The sequence below is a fragment of the Hemibagrus wyckioides genome, linkage group LG06, assembly GCF_019097595.1.
Source record: "Hemibagrus wyckioides isolate EC202008001 linkage group LG06, SWU_Hwy_1.0, whole genome shotgun sequence".
In the NCBI taxonomy this organism is placed as follows: domain Eukaryota; kingdom Metazoa; phylum Chordata; class Actinopteri; order Siluriformes; family Bagridae; genus Hemibagrus; species Hemibagrus wyckioides.
This window is the reverse complement of record NC_080715.1, coordinates 26310281-26331202: the sequence shown is the minus strand read 5'-3', so window position 1 is coordinate 26331202 and position 20922 is coordinate 26310281. Positions and strand designations below refer to the sequence as shown.

The window sequence follows — 20922 nt, the reverse complement described above, 5'->3', positions numbered from 1 at the left end:
TCTATGGGTTGCAGAGGTGTAAAAATAAATCAGTAGCCCCAAAGTAAAGCTCTGCATCTGGTAAAATGCATGTATTAATTTGGATAAACATAACAAGTCTAAACAGAACATTTGCCATATGGTGTGGGTCTGTGGGGGAAAGCCCACAAGAAGATCTAATATAAGTTTGTTGATTGTCAGGTGGCAAAAAATCTCAGCACCTTTAAGTACTATTACACACAGAAACACACCACAGGAGTAAGAGTGCTGGTTGGCAGTTAGAGCAAAACTTCCTTTTTTCCCACAGATGCAGTCCTGTACACATCTCTCAACACATCTCTTATTTCGTGGATTGCTTTTACAGGAACTATATATGTGTGGAAGATCGCTAAAATGGTGAGAAAGATTTATACATAAGAAAATTCTTCTTTTTGTACTTTGTTTAATAACGGTGTTATTTTTAACCAGAATGACATGCACTCTTAAACTGTAGTTTATAAATGTTCATTTGTTCAAGTCAAGTCAGACACTTATAAGTCAGACAACATATAAATGTAAATTCTGTCCTTACAATATTTCATCTATACATATATAGAGGATTGAAATATTTAGAACTTCTAATTTTTTATTTCCCAGGAGGCTAGGAAATACTGGCTAATGCTAATATGCTGGGTGATGATTGCATTCTGGATCAGCTTGGCAGCATGCGAGCCGGATATAAAATCCCTGATGACGCACCGATGTGACATCTGGAATAACACTGACGGGACTGTGTTTGACTGCCATGGCCGAAAGTTACGGATCATGCCCAAGGTATATTTGAACACCACCAGCCTTGATGCATCTGAGAATGAAATCCAGAACCTAACAGCAGACTCGCTGAAAGACATGCAAAAATTAAAAAATCTCAGTCTAAATTGGATGAACCACAAGAAAAATGTGAAAATCAGCAAAGGGGTTTTTGCAAATTTGACAAACCTGGAAATCTTGGAGCTTAATGGAGTTGGTCTGTCAGTGATACCTGCAGAGCTTCCGAGTACTCTGAGAGAACTGAGATTGGATGAGAACAACATTTCCTCACTAAGTTACCAAAACGTTTCACAATTAAAAAACCTGACCCATCTTTATCTTTCCAAAAATTGCTATTATGGGAGATCCTGTTTGATGCCTTTTGAGATTGTTAATGGAACTTTTTCAGACTTGGACAAGTTAAAACATCTGAGTTTGTCATACAATAACATCACTCATGTTCCCAGATATTTGCCTGTCTCCTTAGTAACACTTGAACTTGCTTCCAACATGATATCGTTCATCGGAGAAGATGATTTCAAAGGTCTCCCAAATCTCAAAACCCTTAAAATCCAGGGGAACTGTCCACGCTGTCACAATGCTCCATACCCCTGCACTCCGTGTGCCAATGGTTCTATTGATATTCATGAACGAGCTTTCCACCCACTCAGAAAGCTCATTTTATTGCATCTTGCTGGGAATTCCATTTCTGTAATCAAGAAAGCTTGGTTTGATAGCCTTTCGCAACTGCAGGAACTCTACCTCTCCTACAATTTTCTGACAAGTCAGATTGAGGATGGACCATTTCTGAGTAACTTAAAGCTTTTGAAAAAACTCGACCTCTCGTATAATTATCAACTTCAAGCTTATCCGGAGACTGTGCGCCTATCACCAAACTTCGCCAACTTGCACAGTCTTCGCGTGCTGCATATCCAAGGTTTGGTTTTCAAAAAGATCCAAAATGACTCTCTCGCACCTCTTTATGGTTTGCAAAATCTGACCGTATTAGATTTAGGAGTCAATTTTATTGTGGCTGTGGAAACAAATATATTTAACCAATTTCCTAATTTACAACTGCTCTATCTGTCAGAAAACCGTCTCTATCCTATCGCTAACACTTCAGTTAGAAACCCAGATAATAACATAAAGCCATCACGCTTCGACCTACCTGAGCTGACAGGTTCTGATTCTAAATGGACACCAGAACCGTATCAGATTAACAGACAGCTTGTCAAACCAGAGTGTGTCGCTGCTGGCCGTGTGCTGGATATGAGTAGAAATAATCTGTTTTTCATTTCCCCAAAGCAGTTTGAGGACTATAAAAACATTTCCTGTCTCAACCTGTCCAGAAATGGCTTCTCATCAGCATTAAATGGAACAGAATTCACATCACTGCCTAACCTAAAATATCTAGATTTGTCATTCAACAAGATTGATTTGGCTTACGATTATGCTTTTAAAGAATTACAGGAGTTGGAGGTGCTTGACCTCAGCTATAACCCACATTATTTCATTGTGCCTGGGGTGACCCATAATCTGAAATTCTTACAGAATTTGCCTAAGCTGAGAGTATTAAATATGAGTTCCAACAGCATTTTTACCCTAACAAGTAAATACATGTTCAGCAACTCACTTGTTGAGCTCCAGTTCCAGGACAATCAACTGGCGAGGATATGGAAAGACCGAAAGTATGTGCAACTTTTCTGGAACTTAACAAATCTGATACATCTTGATATTTCAAACAACGACATCCATAATATCCCTACAGAAGTTTATAAATACTTGCCTGTCACACTAAAAATATTAAGATTAAACTACAATTACCTGACTAACCTCGAATGGACTTTGATGCGGACCTTTACACAGCTTGAGGAGCTCATTCTTAGCTACAACAGGTTGACGCAGGTGTCTCAAAACATAACCCAGAATATCCCGTCCTTGCGTTACCTTGACCTGAGCCATAACAGGATCTCTCAGCTGGCTATCCCATTGCTCAAAGGCGCTGTCAATCTGCAAATGCTGGATCTGAGTAGTAATAAATTAAGTACCCTTGATGAGTCAACCTTCTCATCCGAGGAGACAAGTAATTTGAGCACTTTGTGGCTCCATAAGAACCCCTATTATTGCACATGTGACATATTAAACTTTACTCTTTGGCTTTCAAAAACCAATTTGAAAATCCCCTATCTGTACTCTTTGGTGACTTGCAGTACCCCTTATGCAATCAAGGGCAGACCGCTGTTAGCCTTTGACTTCAGTGAATGCCCTGATAAAAAAATTGCTTTCCTGGCCTATTTTTTCTGCACTGTGCTTATTTTGGGATTAACCTTTGTGACAACCTTGATGCACATGTTCTACTGGGACTTTTCATATGTGTTCTACTACATGAAGGCAAAATTCAAAGGCTACAAGCATTTGAGCTCTGGTGATAATGTCTACGATGCCTTTGTCACCTATGACACCAAAGACCCACAGGTCTCAGAGTGGGTCCTGAACCATCTCCGGGTTCAGCTGGAGGAAGAAGGGGATCGCTTCCTTCCAGTCTGTTTGGAAGAACGTGACTGGTTACCTGGCTGCCCCATTCTGGACAGCCTAACCCAGAGCATCCGCCAGAGTCGCAAGACGATCTTCGTTCTCACTCAGTCCTATGTGAACAGTGGCTCGTTCAAGATGGCCATTTACCTGGCGCACCAGCGTCTTCTGGATGAAAGCGAGGATGTGATCGTGCTGCTGCTACTTGAGCCTGTGCTGCAGAACTCACATTTCCTGCGCCTGCGGAGACGACTCTGCAGCCACAGTGTGCTCGAGTGGCCCCAGAGCCCTGCCGCAGAACCCTGGTTCTGGCAGTGTGTGAGAAATGCAGTTCGGGTCGAGAACAAGATCATGTACAGCAGCATCTACTCCAGATACTTCACCATCAAAAAAAGACTCTTTTAATAATAAAATAATGAACTATTCAAAATATATACATCATATTATTATTTTTTCACTTACAAACGTCATGTTCTTATCATCATTACCACTATTCTGTTGACTGGAGAAGGTGAACATTCAAGTGAGAAAATATTTCAGTGTAAAGTGTCTCATAGCCAGCCTTTTTTGGCTATTTTTTTATTTCTTTTTTTTTAAATTAGCAGTCATATTTGTGTTCATACATCATTAGGACATGTTCCTGTAGTCACTATGGTGTTGCTAGGGTCTTCAGAGGTGATTGCTATGCTATGCCAAATGGTTGCTAGTGTATTGCTTTGTGGTTATTAGGATGTTGCAGAGTGGTTGTTATAGAATGAAATTATATTCTCCAGGGGGTTGCTGGAATGTGGCTTGTTGGTTGCTATGATATTACATGGCATTGTTAACCCAGTAGGTTGCTATGGTGTTGCTAGGTGGTTGTTAGGGTGTTGCTAGGTGGTTGATATGGTATTTCAGTTGGTTGTAAGGGTGTTGTTGCATGGTTGTTGTGCTATCTCAGTTGGTCACTAGATTGTTGCTAGGTGGTCCCCATTATATTCTCTGTGATCACTGATGTTTTGCTAGGTGGTTACTGTGTCATTCCATGAGGTTGTTTGGATGTTGCTAGCTGGGTTGCTATAGTATTCCAGGTTATTCTAGGGGGATTCGCTATGATCCCAGCTGGCTGCTAGTGTGTCATATGGCTTCTATCATGTACCGTGCTAAATGGGAGGCTCTGAGCTTTCTTAGCTTGATAGCCAGGTTGCTCATAAAGCTCCTGAAGTGCAAAATGAAATGAATGAACTTCAGATGTGGAACATGTCCTGGCTGGGGACTGCAGATTTGAGATTAGGACAGCACTGTGTTTTATTTTCATTTTATTTTTGTCATTTTAAAAGCCTTTTCTAGTAGCATGTTACTTGTCTAGGCTACACTGTCAGAAGTAAAGGGATCGTTTTGTTTCAAATTTTGTACAAAAAGGGTAAATGTGGTTTTGAAGGTAAAGAGTGGTTGTGTTGTTGTTTTCACATGTAAAGGTGCTTTACATCATCTGGGTTCTCTTAATAGGACATGGGAGAACATTTTTACAGGCATACAATCAATGCTCTTGATACATTCCACTACTTTATCACAGAAATTACACACAGCAACCTGGAGATGAAGATTCACCTTCAGCTGTTTTAGAAATAAATTCTGAAAAGGAAGAAGTGACTAAACCCAGTGTTTCCTGTTTCACTATGAGAAATACTGTAGATGCTGTGTTTGTAATAAAAAAAAAAACATAAAGAAAGAAAGAAAAAGAAAATTAAAAAAGATATTTTTTCCATTTGTTGTTTTTGTATTCAATGATCATTGTTTGAATTTATTTAAATAATTAATTAATTTGCTTTTTATAATAATAACAATAATAATAATAATAATAACAACAACAACAACAACAACAATAATAATAATAATAATGTATTGTAATATGCTAACATTAATATAACATTATAATAATATTTAATTGCACGTAAAAAAAAAAGATTTTGTTAAATACGTTATGTTAAATATGATGATGATTCACAGAATGGCCACAAGGTGTCGCGCTCGTGCGCTTTTTAGGGGCGTTGGCTTGCTGTGTTCTTATTGGCTGCATGCAAATCAGTGTGGTGATGTAGACAGCCTGATTTGCATAAGCAGTATAAAAGGCTCAGGCTGCCCGTTTGCCTTTACAGCGCCTTGATTTCCACACACATCTGTTTTCCCTGCTCTCTGCTGCGGTGAGTATATTTTAGTTTTTATTTTAGTTTTATCCTATTTTTAGTGCTTTAATGCACATTATATGCAGCAGTACATTATATACATCTCAAAATCATCCAGAAAATTGATCTAGACTTATTTATTTATTTGGGTTTTTTTTTTCCTCTTCTTTATCTTCTTTAAGGTGCCTTCTTTATTTTGTAAAAGAAGGCTCTGTATTTACAACGTCGTTGCTGGTTATAGCAGGTTATAACAGTGTTATAACTGTAATTAATGCCGTGAGTAACAATGTCACTTGTTCAAAGGACACATACCAGCAGCAGAGGCGGTGTTCTCTTTGTTCAAATCCCTCTGTGTAACAGAGTGATGTGATGCAGGTTAGAGGATGGAACAGTGATATAAAATAATACATGGATATGGGCCATAATAATAATAATAATAATAATAATAATAATAATAATATAGCAATATAATATAGCAAGTGTAGATGCTGCGGATAGGGCGGTGCCATGTGCGAGCAGGGGTCACAGTGTAGTCATCTTAAACATTCAATAAACTAATTAAATACAATTAAATTAACGAATAAGAATGCATTTGAATTAAAAAGATCACAATCACCTCTTTTATGCATTGCAAGATGTCTGGTTAGGATTTTTTTTATGTCTGTTTCAAAAAGCAGCATTTAAAAAAAGAAAATAACAAAATTATTATACAGGTCTAATTTGTAGATCTACACAGTGACTCTAAACAACACGCCATTAATGTTCCTGTTTTAGAAGTCAACCACAAAGATGTCAGACAAACCCAATCTGGAGGAAGTGACCAGCTTTGACAAGACCAAGCTGAAGAAGACAGAGACGAAGGAGAAAAATTCTCTGCCTTCAAAAGAGAGTAAGATTTCTGTTTTCTGATTTCTGTTCTATTCACACTTCAGCAATTGTTGATTCATCTGTGGAGTTTGTTGGGGAGTAAATAACAAAATATTAATTACTACACAATATATAATCCATACTCCAGAGGATAGAATCTATCAGACGTTTAAGAACAAAATATTTTGTTCATATTAATAGACTGAGAAATTGTTTCTGCTGTCCGTTTCTGCAGCGATCGAACAAGAGAAGAAGGCGGGCTCGTCATGAAACTTCCTACCAATACTCCACTATGCACTGCACTGCCTTCATCTTCTCACCTTTTCTTTTACGAAAAATTAGTTTCATTTCTTAAGACAAAAAACCCTAAAATGCGTTCTGATTGGACGAAACAAAACCGCCATCTTGTGGCCCGTACCTCCTTTTTTTAAATAAAAAAGAAGGAACACACCACTGCAAAGAATGATGGATGGGGGAGTTCCTGATGAAGAGGATGAAGAGGAGGCGGAGCTTCAGCCTCAGGGCGGGGCTGAGACTTTGATTGACAACTTCCTGGGACTTCACTTTCCAGACCCGGGCTGATGATTCTTGCTGTCAGATGTTGAAAATCATGCAGTGTTTTGTTTTGTTTTTCAAGTTAAATGTTTAAGATTATTTTGTAATCTAAAGTTCAAACCTTGGAATGCACAATATTTTGTTTATGCAAATAAAAGAGAAGAGAAAACCTGTTCATTTTACGGTGAAGTATTTTTAAAATTGAAAAAAAGGAAATTCAGAGGAGGTGCACTGCAAAAAGACTGCTTTGAGCAATTATTAATCTTTTGTCATTTTTATGGGAATCATTTGGTGGAAAATTCCATAAATTTTCATGTTTGGTTTGTCACTTTTTCATTTACACCGGAGCTACGAAGCTCCATGTTTTAGCTAGCAGGTAAAGGAAGCTGTTCTCATCCATAAAGTATCAGTTTCCTCGGCCTTGCATCACATCCAGGTCTTCAGAGATGTGCTTAAAATTAGCTAGCGTGGCTAAGCAGAGTATTTAACATGTTCCAGATCTTAAGCCTTCTGGAGCTTAACCAATTCAAATTAAATACATTAGAAATCATCATTATTTTAATGATTGATCATTTTCTACATGACTCAGCATCTATGTGCAGTAATAAATCAGTCCTCCAGTGAGATCCAGTGCAGCAGCTGTCTTAAATGATGGTATCAGCATCGTGTAGCATTTACGCTGTGGTAAAGACGGCATGGTGTGAACAAGTGGTCGGAAATCTCATCTACGCTAAAAAAAAATGTCCGGAAAGAGAACTGAATACTGAGGTCATTCGCAGCTAATTCACTTTCATGTCCTCTATAACACATTCGTTTTAAAAAAAAGAACTGTGTGAAAACTAGCTTCAGTTTCTCAGGCTGTGTGTGTGTGTGTGTGTGATGGTCACAGACTTCTGAAACAGACATCATCTACTCCATGTTCTGACTGTACGATTTGTAGCTGACAGCAGAAACGGTTCTTATGTCACAGACCCACTTTCTACATTTACTCTTCAGCTTTATTTGTGGAAATTTATTCTATTTACTTTGGATTATTTGCTATAAAACATGACCCTTGACACCCCGTCTGCACCTCCTCCTCCACTCAGAGCAAGGGTGACTCAGAGTGCCCCCATTGGCCGCTGTTCATTTTTTAGTGCTTGCCGCCGTTGACCACTGATCTTTGACCACTAGGTGTATAATAACTGGGTGTAGCTAAATGGTGAACGCTGCAACATCTGGAATGCTGAACACATTCAGCGACTCCAAAGAAGTGAATCGAGTTTTCAGCATTTCAGTGGAATTCAGAAATTGTGAGTTGTGAATGAGGACTTTATGGAGATGAGCGTTTGTTTTGGCACCCTCGCACGTGTTCCATTTCTTCCTCTGTATTTTCTCTACTGATGAAAATATTGGCACCCTTGGCTGTGTTTGGATTGCTCAGATTCCTCAATATAAAAAACCTGGAGCACAATTTAATTACACGGATTAATAAATTCCTCTGACTTTTACAGGAGGAGGTATGTGACGGTGAAGAGACACATCTCCAGTCACACACACAGATGCCAGATTGTCCTTAATAGACGAGAAAAGAGCTGTGGTTGTATTTATGTGATATGATATGTTCATGTTCACATTTATAACTTTGCAGCATTTCTTTCTGCTTCTTCCTGTTTGCTGTTTGCTGCGGTTATTCACTACTTTCATTATGATCTCTGTCTCTGTCTCTCTCTCTCTCTCTCTCTCACACACACATAGCACACAGGGTGATATAGCCACACACCCACATCTCCATCTTACACATGCCATCTTACATCATTTTATTGTGATATAATAATTAGGTTAATCAGTCTAATTCTTCTTTCTGAAAGACTCCCATAAGATCTCTAAGTTCTGCTGGAAGGTATAGATTATTATCAGCTAGCATGAAGCTACAGAAATGCACCACTGTATCCTCCTCTAGAAGTTTCTGGAAATGTGTCTGGTGAAAACACTTCATACTGACAGACAGATCGCAAAACAGATCACTGTACCAGAGAGTGTTTTCATTCTTTAAGGGCATTCTTTTTTCATTAAGAGGGAAAATAGAAACGGAAACAAAAAAATCCCTCTCTAATTGTGTATATTTTGAAGACGAACACCTGCGAGATGAAGAGATATACAGTAAACCTCCTTCAGCTACTGTATGTATTGGATTATTCCTGAATCATCTGAGGAGCATTTTTTATTAATCACAGATCAGAACAGAGTTATTAGTCAGTCCCCGTCAGAATCCCGTTTTTGTTTTCCAATTTTCTTATTTGGTCATCAATTTTGTTGCTGTATTTTGCAGTTGCAGAAAAAAATCACAATTTTTAGAGATCAGCGCTCTTCAGATACCGATTTAGCATCCCTGCAGATTACGGCATCCTTTCAGTGAGCCCTGCGAAGACTAGAACCCTGAGGATGCACCTGATTTGAGCCACCAGTCAGAACAGTTGTTTGATGTCTGATTGGAGGCAGTAAAGTAACTTCTAAAGTTATATCTTTATTAAAGAGCTCAGGATTATCACGTAGCCTCTACAATTTGATACACTGTGACCTCATCTCTCTTTCCTTGACCACCTTGTTATATCTGTAGCACCTGAAGGGGAAAAAACAAAGAACTCAGTGTGTTAGACAAACACCTCTCATGTTTCCTCTGAGCAGCCAGCTGTTGTGCAGTAAGAGGAAGTTAGCATTTAGACTAATGTAGCAAAACAGACAAAATATCAGAGTCACATCAAACACACACACACACACACACAGAGGAGAGGAAGTCACAGTCGACCAGAATAACTGAAGCGAGCGGAAGTGTCACTTCCGTACCTTCTGCTCCATTCCTTCAGTAAGCTCTAGTGCTAGCTTTAGCATTAGCACAATCCAGCAGACTTTAGCTGCATGATCATGTTAGCATGTTTAATCATTTAATTGCATTTATTTATTTAATTACAAAATAGTTCACCAATCCAATGTCATTATGAACAATTAACAAAAGAGTGAAAAGAAGCTAAAAAGTGATGACTTTTTCCTCTGGTAGTCTCTTCACTGTGCTAGTGTTTGAATATAATGTTTTAAATCAGTCAATGTTTTAAATAAAAGTTTCATTAGAAACGTAAAATTCCCTGGAATTTTATTATGTTGCATCCAGGTTTGTGCTGTCTGCTGAGAGCTAGCATGCTACTAATTTAAGACCCTGTAATAATTAATACTGATTATTATTTAAGAAATAGATAAGTACAAGAGTAAGTATATAAGTACAGTTTTCATATTAAAATAAAGCAGCATGTTAGTATATTAAATGTTACTGCAAGCAGCAATTAGCAGGCCCAAGCACCAAGAGTGCAGTAATATTTATTTCATCAGTCACTACAGACATAGTCATCTAACACTGCTCCATCACTCAACAAACAAGTGGGCAACTCCGGGCCAGATGACAAGCCCAGTGGCATCATGCCACACTTCCTGTTTGCACATCACCATGGCAACACTGTTAGATATTGACCAAATTTGGCTTGAATCATGAGCCCTGTGTGAGAAAGAGAGTGCTCAGTGTCAGAATGCACAAATGGAGAACTATTCTGTCTAAAGAAGAACCATATGCCTATCAGTCTAGGTGCATGGAGGCAAGTGCTCATAAGCCAAAGGTTTGTGGAAACCAGACCTGCATGGGCTTCTTCTCCAAAATTTCTCTCCACTAAAACTCAAACCCTGTTCCAGCATGACAATGCTCCTGTGCACAAAGCAGCTCCATGGTGTGGAGGTGAAGGTTGGAGAAAGTGGAAGAACTGGAGTGTCCTGCACAGAACCCTGACTCTGACTCAACCCCACTGAACACCTTTGGGATGACCTGGACTGGACCTGGAGTCTTCTCAACATCCCCACATTAGTGTCTGATCGTGTGAAGACAGTTTCGACCTGATGAAAGGTTAAATAAAATTAGTAGTGATGTTGATGAAGCTTTGACTCAGTCTAGATTCTTGGCATGACATTGTACATAGCATTGTTAAATCTGTCTTTTCTTTAATCTTTTATTCATTAGCATTTAGCACACCACCAGGCTATCTTGATATTGAAATGAATCTAATTCCTGTGTAAATAAACGATTTTTTACCACAAAATTCTGGTTAGTGAGATGATCATTTAACTCGAAGTCTGCTACATAACAAGGGAGCTTTATATTCAGCTCTGATATTAATAGCTATAGATCACAAGTGGTGTCACTTTGCTAGTCCTCAGGCTTTCACACACACACAGACACACACACACTACCAAAACGCCCTGTTTCCATGGTAGCAGACAATTGCTGTGAAGCATCACACCTCCAGCCTGTTTCACAGCGTTACAAAACAAATCCCACTCAGAAACCAGCTCTGAATATTCAACACATGCAGAACTGCGCTGGTGCTGATCCAGTCCGCGGATTTTGACACGTTCTTGTTCAGTAAAATGTTGTCCAGTTCCAAAAAAACAGAAAAACAATAAAACTTCCTTTATTGATTTGATGACGCAAACTACTGCCTCATGAACACACAGTGCATGCTGATGATGATAAGGCTCGGGTTCCAGGGTCAATGAGATGCCACTCTTGGCCTGTACACCCACCAGTAGGAGAGCACCTGAGACTCCAGTCTGTAGATAAAGCATTTCTCTTCCTTGTGAGCTCATTTCCAGACAGCATGAAGCTTTATTTTATGTTTTCTGGCAAACTTGGGAACATCTGCAAGAAACCTGTGTTGTTCAGACTATATTGGGCTTTCAGAACTATCTGCACTGTGAAACATGGTGGTGGTAGCATCTGTATATACACTGTGTGTGTGTGTGTGTCTCCTCATCATGGCACCTGTTAGTGGGTGGGATATATTAGGCAGCAAGTGAACATTTTGTCCTCAATGTTGATGTGTTAGAAGGGCCAAATTATGATGGCTAGATGACTGGATCAGAGCATCTACAAAACTGCAGTTCTCGTGGGGTGTTCCCGGTCTGCAGTGGTCAGTATCTATCAAATGTATCCTTTAAGTCCTGTAAGTATCCTTTAAGTTCTGTAAGTTGCGAGGTGGGGCCCATGGAGGCTTAGATACAGGACTTAAAGGATCTGCTGCTAATATATTGCTGCCAGATACCACAGCACACCTTGAGGGATCTAGTGTAGTTCATGCCTCGACGGGTCAGGGCTGTTTTGGCAGCAAAAGGGGGACCAACTCAATATTTGGCAGGGGGTCATAATGTTATACCTGATCAGTGTGTATGTATATACACTATATTGCCAAAAGTATTCGCTCACCCATCCAAATAATCAGAATCAGGTGTTCCAATCACTTCCATGGCCACAGGTGTATAAAATCAAGCACCTAGGCATGCAGACTGTTTTTACAAACATTTGTGAAAGAATGGGTCGCTCTCAGGAGCTCAGTGAATTCCAGCGTGGAACTGTGATAGGATGCCACCTGTGCAACAAATCCAGTCGTGAAATTTCCTCGCTCCTAAATATTCTAATTATAATTATATTATTCTAATAATAACTGTCAGCTGTATTATAAGAACGTGGAAGTGTTTGGGAATGACAGCAACTCAGCCACGAAGTGGTAGGCCACGTAAACTGACTCAGCGGATGCTGAGGCGCATAGTGCGAAGAGGTCGCCAACTTTCTACAGAGTCAATCGCTACAGACCTCCAAACTTCATGTGGCCTTCAGATTAGCTCAAGAACAGTGCGCAGAGAGCTTCATGGAATGAGTTTCCATGGCCGAGCAGCTGCATCCAAGCCGCACGTCACCAAGTGCAATGCAAAGCGTCGGATGCAGTGGTGTAAAGCACGCCACCACTGGACTCTAGAGCAGTGGAGACGCGTTCTCTGGAGTGACGAATCGCACTTCTCCATCTGGCAATCTGATGGACAAGTCTGGGTTTGGTGGTTGCCAGGAGAACGGTACTTGTTTGACTGCATTGTGCCAAGTATAAAGTTTGGTGGAGGGGGGATTATGGTGTGGGGTTGTTTTTCAGGAGCTGGGCTTGGCCCCTTAGTTCCAGTGAAAGGAACTCTGAATGCTTCAGCATACCAAGACATTTTGGACAATTCCATGCTCCCCACTTTCTGGGAACAGTTTGGAACTGGCCCCTTCCTCTTCCAACATGACTGTGCACCAGTGCACAAAGCAAGGTCCATAAAGACATGGATGACAGAGTCTGGTGTGGATGAACTTGACTGGCCTGCACAGAGTCCTGACCTCAACCCGATAGAACACCTTTGGGATGAATTAGAGCGGAGACTGAGAGCCAGGCCTTCTCGTCCAACATCAGTGTGTGACCTTACAAATGTGCTTCTGGAAGAATGGTCAAAAATTCCCATAAACACACTCCTAACCCTTGTGGACAGCCTTCCCAGAAGAGTTGAAGCTGTTATAGCTGCAAAGGGTGGACCGACGTCATATTGAACCCTATGGATTAGGAATGGGATGTCACTTAAGTTCATATGCGAGTCAAGGCAGGTGAGCGAATACTTTTGGCAATATAGTGTATATCCAGATCCATGAGAAAGTGCAGGTTAGACTGTCAGACAGGTATTACACAGACTACAGTATAACACTTAGACTGAATGACTTTTGGGAAAAAAACTGTTCAAGAGTCTGGTTGCACATGTTCTGATTGCCATGTATTGCTTCTCTGAGGGCAGGAGGGCAAACAGGTGGTGGTCTGGGTGGGAAGAGTCTTTAACAATGCTTCACACAGCTGGAGTTGGTTCTCAGGCCAGTGAGCAGTGTGTCCTGGGTTTCATCCAAGCGTAGCCTCATTCATGTCTCACATCCCTTTTAAACCCATGTCAGTACTCCATGTGGGAGAGTTCGGGGGGGGGGGGGCAGTGCTGATGGATTCAAGTGAAATGAGAAGCACACTGGATAATAACGGGTGTGGATAAATTTAACTGTACTGTGTGTTCACATGCACTTCCCCAAATGTCTTCATTATGTTTGCTTTCTTTTTCCCATGATATGAAACGTCCACGCAGGCATAAACAAGTGTACTCTCTGGGGTTTTCCTGAGATGCTGCTGTGTGTGTTAGCTCTCATTGCTGAGCCCTTTGGGAGCTCAGAGGAGGATTTTCAGTGTAAGTCATTAAGAGTCTAGCAGCACACACAGATTAAAAATAACAATGCTGCTTTTTCACACTCTTTTTATTCTTAAATGTTAAATTCTTAAGTGTTGAAACATGACATGACAAACAAACGGCAAATATTTTTTGAAAGGCGATATTTTATTCCAGTTTATCTGAGCTCAATTCACCACCTCAAGTGATGTTTGTTAAATGAGGGAACTTACCCAGAAAGCACTGCTGCAACCTTTAAACATTTTCCTTTTATAAATGGTGGATAAAGTCAAAGCCAAATACAAAAGCGGTGTTTCAGAGTGATATAAATACACACACACACACACAGAAAACAATTTCACACTTCCTCATTTACCTGAATGTAATCCAACAGTATATCTTTGTGTTTCCTCTCTAGGATAAAATCACTACAATGGCCAACATCATCATCCAGATATTATTATTATTATTATTATTATTATTATTATTATTATTATTGTTATTATTATTATTAAAAGCTGTCCAAACAAAAAATATATTAAAATAAATTCAAACAAATAATTATTGTGAGATGTGAATAAGCTACAGTGTGAAGCACAAGTCTTCTGACTTGATGCAGTGAGAGCAGACAGCTTATGGTAGATCAACATTTGTAATAATTCAAATTATTCTGTGAGTCTCAAGAATTTTGTAGCATTAAGTGAACACACATTTCTCAGGGATGAACTCATTTGGTATTGAGACTCACACAGTGTTAAGGCACTTCAGGAGGTGAAGATGAACTTTTATTGCTTCAAAGTATTTGGCTGTAAGGGAAAAAATATATTCCAAAAAATTCCTTTAGTGAGACGTAGACGACAGGGAGAGAGAGAGAGGGAGAGAGAGAGAGAGACTGAGAAAGTGAGAAAGAGAGAGAGTGAGAGACAGACAGACAGACAGAGGCAGAGAGAGGGAAGGAGAGAGAGACAGAGAGAGTGAGAAGGAGTGAGAGAGACAGACAGAGGCAGAGAGAGAGAGAGAGAGAGAGAGAAAGAGAGAGTGAGAAAGACCGAGAGACAGAGAGAGAGATTTGGGGGGTAGTAAGAAGGAGAGATAGAGGGAGAGAAGCCATATTAGGTAGTGAATTGGTGAAAAGGCAGTTTCCCTTTTATTTGTGAAAGAACGCACTTCTCCATAACAAAGTTTACACAAAAAGCTCTTTGTCTTGATTTGTGTATGTGTGTGTGAGTGTGTGTGTGTGTTTAATCCTTTTGTGAGGACTGAATGATGATGTACAAATGTTTTTATTTTCATGTTTAAGTTGATATTGTAATTGTGTTTCAGTTCCTTTACATTAATGTTATTATATATGACAGTTGTGTTGCTTTAAGCGGAATGTCGAGTTGGTCTGTATTGCTTAGTTGTTGTTTCTCAAGCAGTGAAGTGAGGAACTGTGAGGAGAAGGAGTAATAATACACAACAATTGTTAATGATGGCCATGATTACATCATACCTCATTTAGTGCAGGATTATACACTGATCAGGCATAACATTCTGAGCACTGACAGGTGAAGTGAATAACACTGATGATCTCCTCATCATGGCACCTGTTAGTGGGTGGGATATATTAGGCAGCAAGTGAACATTTTGTCCTCAAATTTGATGTGTTAGAAGCAGGAAAAATGGCAAGCGTAAGGATGTGAGCGAGTTTGACAAGGACCAAATTGTGATGGCTAGACGACTGGATCAGAGCATCCCAGTCTGCAGTGGTCAGTATCTATCAAAAGTGGTCCAAGGAAGGAACAGTGGTGAACTGGTGACAGGGTCATGGGCGGCCAAGGCTCATTGATGCACGTGGGGAGCGAGGGCTGGCCCGTGTGATCTGATCCAACAGATGAGCTACTGTTGCTCAAATTGCTGAAGAAAGGTGTCAGAATACACAGTGCATGATGGGTCAGGGCTGTTTTGGCAGCAAAAGGGGGGACCAACACGATATAACGTGGTCATAATGTTATGCTTGATCAGTGTATCATTGCCCTCGTTCCGATACGGTCTTGTTTCTATAGCAACGACTCGCTCACAGGGATTTAACAATGTGTGTGAATTGAGTTATTTAACATCTGTGGAAGGAGTCTCCAGTGTCAGAGGTGAAGCTGTATCCTTAGGTTTTCAGACATCTTCAGAATAGAAGAGTTGACAAGCTGCTTTTACAGAGAGAGGTGTAAAAGTGCTGAAGGAACGATTGACTGCTGGAATGGAAGTGAAACTAGTCTCTTTGATGGTCTACAGCATTAAATGAAGCTCTAAATGGTTACATCAGTGATAAACAGAAAAATAATCAAAGTCAAGATGGTAACAGTAACTCCGACTCTCCATGATGTGCCTTATTTCTTACGTACAAACCTTTTATAAAAGCGTCTTGGTGTTGAGCAAAAGTGTAGCATCTGTTGTCTCGCCTCCAGACCTCTCAACTCTCTCATCACTAAATCAGTGCGTATTTATTTACAAGAATCTTGATTCACTGAACTGTCACTCACTCACTCACTCACACACACACACACACACACACATACACAATGTGCCATTCTTCTCAGTGTGTGGTTCATTGTGCATTGTGCTCTGTTCATTACACACATCATCATCATGACTCAGTTGTGATCTCACTCCCCCTGAACATTTTTTTCTTTTTCTTTTCTTTTTTTCTGCAACTGATGCCCCAGTTACCATGGGTTACCAGCCCCAGATATATTATGGGATGTTAGCATTCAGTCAGAAAAACAGCAAAGAAACAAACAGAAATTAAAAAAAGACTGAATTTTCCATTAGTGGAAAAGCGATAAACGTGTTCATGTTTATCTCCAGAAACCCTACAGCCCTTATAAATACACCGAGCTGGAATAGCGTGGAATAATCACACAGGAAGTGTGTGTTAGACTGATACACACAACCAGTATTTAAAAAAAAAACAAAAATATTGTTATTGTTATTGTTAAATATTATGGGGAAAAAAATTAAAACAAACCAAAAAAAATATGGAACCAAACCGGAAATGTTGTGGCTTTTCCCCCAGTAGTGCGAGACAGAGGAGATATTATTATATATAATTTTCCAGTTTTGTTTTGTTTTTGTTTTTTTCAGTTAAACTTAATTTAGAATTAAGAAAAAATAGACAAACAAATAGACAAACATTTTTAAAGGTTTGGTGAAAAAAGAAAAACAGATCATTTTTGCATGAATTTGTATATTTTTATAATGAAAAAATAGTGGTTAGCACGTTTCCCTCACACCTCCAGCGCCCTGGGTTCGAGTCTCGCTCCTTCTCACTGTGTGTGTGGAGTTTGTATGTTCTCCCCATGCTTGGTGGGTTTCCTCCGGGTGCTCCGGTTTCCTCCCACATGCAAGACATGCATCTAGACTGATTGGAGTCTAAATTGCCCGTAGTGTGTGACTGCATGAGTGTGTGTGCCCTGCGATGGGTTGGCACTCCGTCCAGGGTGTATCCTGCCTTGATGCCCGATGACTCCTGAGGTAGGCACAGGCTCCCCGTGACCCGAGTATAGATCGGATAAGCGGTACAGACAAAGAAATGAAAAAACGTTTTGAACAATTTTTTCAGGGTTAATATTCAATAATGTCAAATACATCAGAATTAAAATTAACCCTGGAACAATTTGTTACATGTGTAATACTAATCAAACTGGGAGATAAAACAGGAAATGTTTTTTTTTTTCAGTACATGTTATAGCTTTTAACACTTTTTGAAGATCCAATATCTCGTCATTAAGACGGGACGTGTGGATGACGTCACTGTTTCACATCATCTGCGTAAAACAATCAGGATTTCTCACACAGCTAAACATAAATACGTTTTCATTTTACATCATGAGAATCAGAGGACAGTTTTAGTGTTAGTTACAACTCTCTAGTCTGAAATAAAGCAAGCGGACTATAGAATAGACAAATGAGCTATACAGACTGTTCGGGATTAGTCAAACATAAACGAGTCAATCATAAACGAGTCAAATAAACGAGGCGATTCTTTTAGAAAAATGCTCACAGATACGTTAGTCTTTTTTCTCGTCTGTTTGTGGATGTAAAAATGCCTTTGCGTTTATAGTGCTATTAATCTAAATGTTTCCATGAAAACCTCTTTTGGCGATGAATTTAGTAGCCCAAAGAGTCGACTCTTACTGGTGAGTTGAATCGAATGAACAGACCTGGAATTCCCACCACTATTATGCAGTAAATTTCATTCTACTAAAAGTTAGGCTAAGGTTAGCGTCATAAGCCTAGTTGTGCTGCACTTAAATAACATGTCTGTGAATGTTTCTATGTTCAGTCAGATCTCATGCCCAGCTAGCTTCCTTTCAGTGTTAGCAAAAGCAAACACTCATTCTGTAAATTCTTCACAATCTGAAGGTGTAGCGCATGTTCTCAGAGAACCATGGAAAGACTATAGCTCAAAAAAGCTGGGTACTTTTGGTTATTGTCTGTGTATTTATCTAGATAACAAAGAATGTGGTTTGCTAGCATGCTAGCTACCATCAATAACATAATTGTCATTATAACATGATTACATTAGCTGAGGAAAAAGTGTGGTAAAAGAAATGATCTTAAAAGTGAAGTAAACACAAACAAAATGTCAATTTTAGCTAATGTTTAGTTTAAGCATTAGTGAGAAATGTGGGCATTAAGAATTTACACTCTCAGTAAATTCAGTATAAAAAAAAAAACAGACATTAGACATTTAGACATTTCTAAATAGACATTTCTATAGCCTATGGATTATTTTGCCTCAGACATTAGCACACATTAGCAAAAATAACGAGCTCTGAGATTATTTCCTTCTGTGTTTAGGGAATAATTAAACTAATGATTCTTGACCACAGAGAGCTCACCACATGCCGGCCTCCTGTTTCCTGTTTGGATGTTTTCTGTCTCTCACAATTTTATTTTGTGGGTTCAGTGTCAACTTCTTTTTAGCGAACATTTTCCATCTGAATTTATAATTTCTGAACACATGGACTACATGTCTTTGTTTAAGGAAAGGACACACAAACTTCGTTCATAAAATACGAACAGAAAGCACAAAGAAAAGAGGAAGTTACACAGCAAAAGAAACTTAATCACATATAACACACACACAGGAACTTATTTAGTAGATACAACTGGATAATGCTAATAACAATACACATATATAAATAGATTACAAACATGTTTCGTATTGTTATCCTTCCTCTCCACACACACACACACACACACCCAGAGGTCATATCCCAAACGCTATACTGCTGTGCCATACTGCGGTCACGTCCCAAACCATTATACTGGATTGTCATCCTGGACTGTCAACCTACATGTACTCCAAACCTGGTCATGTACTACAAACCAGCATACTACTACTACTACTACCACGTACCGTAACCAACATACATATCATATAAAACATGGTTACACAGGAGTTTAGTTATTTAGCACCTACAGGCACAGACAGGGAGACTTCCCTGGTTACCATGACAACTGGCCACTGTGGGATGAACTAGCACATGATGGCATTGGGTTTTGATAAAAAAAAAACACTACGCGTGTCAGTATGTGATTTAGGCCGCAGTCGTGGCAAGACAGGAACACGCTGAACGCACTGCACTGAAGTACAGGATGTGGTAAGACAGGGGAAGAACTCAAAAGAACACGGAGTGTGAGCTTTCCTTCCTCTCCTTTTATAGACATGCAGCATAAAACCAGGTTAATGCCGGAGGAAAATCTGAAAATTTAAGCTGGGTTTAATCTGAACAATTGCTTTCAGGAGTTTCATAAAGAAAGTCACATGCCGAAGCTTGCAGAGGTCCCGGATCTGCTGAATTTAAACTGTCCCAACAAATATTTTAAAGATTTTACACAAAATTGGAGATGCCTTTGTTTAAAAAGCGAGGTGCTGGGTTGCAGGTTTTGTCAGAATGGGTAGGGTATTTGAGAAAGTTTGCCCAACAGCGCCCTCTAGTGTCTACAGCTAGTGTTTAGAATGCAATGCCGCTTTTCTCCTATGTCATGGGGGTCAGAAGGACCCTGCAAGAGTGATTTCTGTTCCTTCAGTCCAAAGCCAGGACTGGGCTCCAACGATACATGAAGAATAAACCAAACAGCAGGTTCGTTCATACAGATTCCACATGACTCGGTGGTGGTTCTTGGTGATAAGAGGACGTTGGGCAGCGGATACAAGCTGTCTGAGGATAACTCTCACAAGCCCCACACTGCTCAGGACCTCCTCAAAAACAAAACTAGGGGTTGTGGGACCATCCTGTCCAGCAGGATAGAGAGTGACAACTTGTTTAGAAAAGCTTCTGTTGCACCATATGCAGGAATAGAGATAAGCTGCTGTTTGTCAAATGAGAAAGCACACAGGAAGTGGTTCGGATGTTCTGAGACACTGAGTAAAAGAGTGAAGGGGATGGATACTGGAGACACATGACTGTCCCTATTCCACCAGAAGTGAAAAGAGCTTTACATGATGCACTACGTACCACAAGTCATGAACATAAAATGTTTCAAGACGTGTAAAGTTTTTGTTAACTGTAAGTTTGTAAGGTTTCCATTCAATCCATTCCACATATCTTTATACTTTGTAAATAATAAATTTAAAGTATTCAGTCATTCCTGTAGGGAATAATACATTGAACAAATCCCCAGAGAGATGAATGACTGAATGAATGAAAAGTAAATCTCTGTGAATATATTAAGTATATATTAAGTATATATTATCTCAATGTTCTTCTAAAACAAAACACTTTAATCAGTTTATTCAGAATGAAACATTTTGGTAGATACTTTTACTACGGATGTTCACGCTTTCCATAAAGCTTTTCTAGGATGTCAATGACAGCCAGTGACATCAAGACAAATTCATGGTGGTTTTACAAAATCAAATTCTTCAAATTATTCAAATAAATTCCGTTACAACACTGATACTAGTGTTACA

The 20922-nt window shown here is 39.6% G+C and overlaps 2 protein-coding genes across 2 annotated transcripts; both read left to right on the top strand.

Annotated features, from left to right (window-relative positions):
• The first annotated feature begins 226 nt into the window (after positions 1-226).
• LOC131354225 (toll-like receptor 8) lies at positions 227-5026 on the top strand. The gene is made up of 2 exons (XM_058391613.1): positions 227-375; positions 616-5026. Exons 1-2 carry the CDS (start codon positions 373-375, stop codon positions 3703-3705), a joined length of 3093 nt encoding a protein of 1030 aa, XP_058247596.1. The 5' UTR covers positions 227-372; the 3' UTR covers positions 3706-5026.
• A 334-nt stretch (positions 5027-5360) lies between these two features.
• Positions 5361-7060, top strand: LOC131354238 (thymosin beta-11-like). Its single transcript, XM_058391633.1, has 3 exons — positions 5361-5483; positions 6240-6354; positions 6568-7060. The coding sequence occupies exons 2-3, from the start codon at positions 6255-6257 to the stop codon at positions 6600-6602; spliced, it is 135 nt and encodes a 44-aa protein (XP_058247616.1). The 5' UTR covers positions 5361-5483; positions 6240-6254; the 3' UTR covers positions 6603-7060.
• The last annotated feature ends 13862 nt before the right edge of the window (positions 7061-20922 follow it).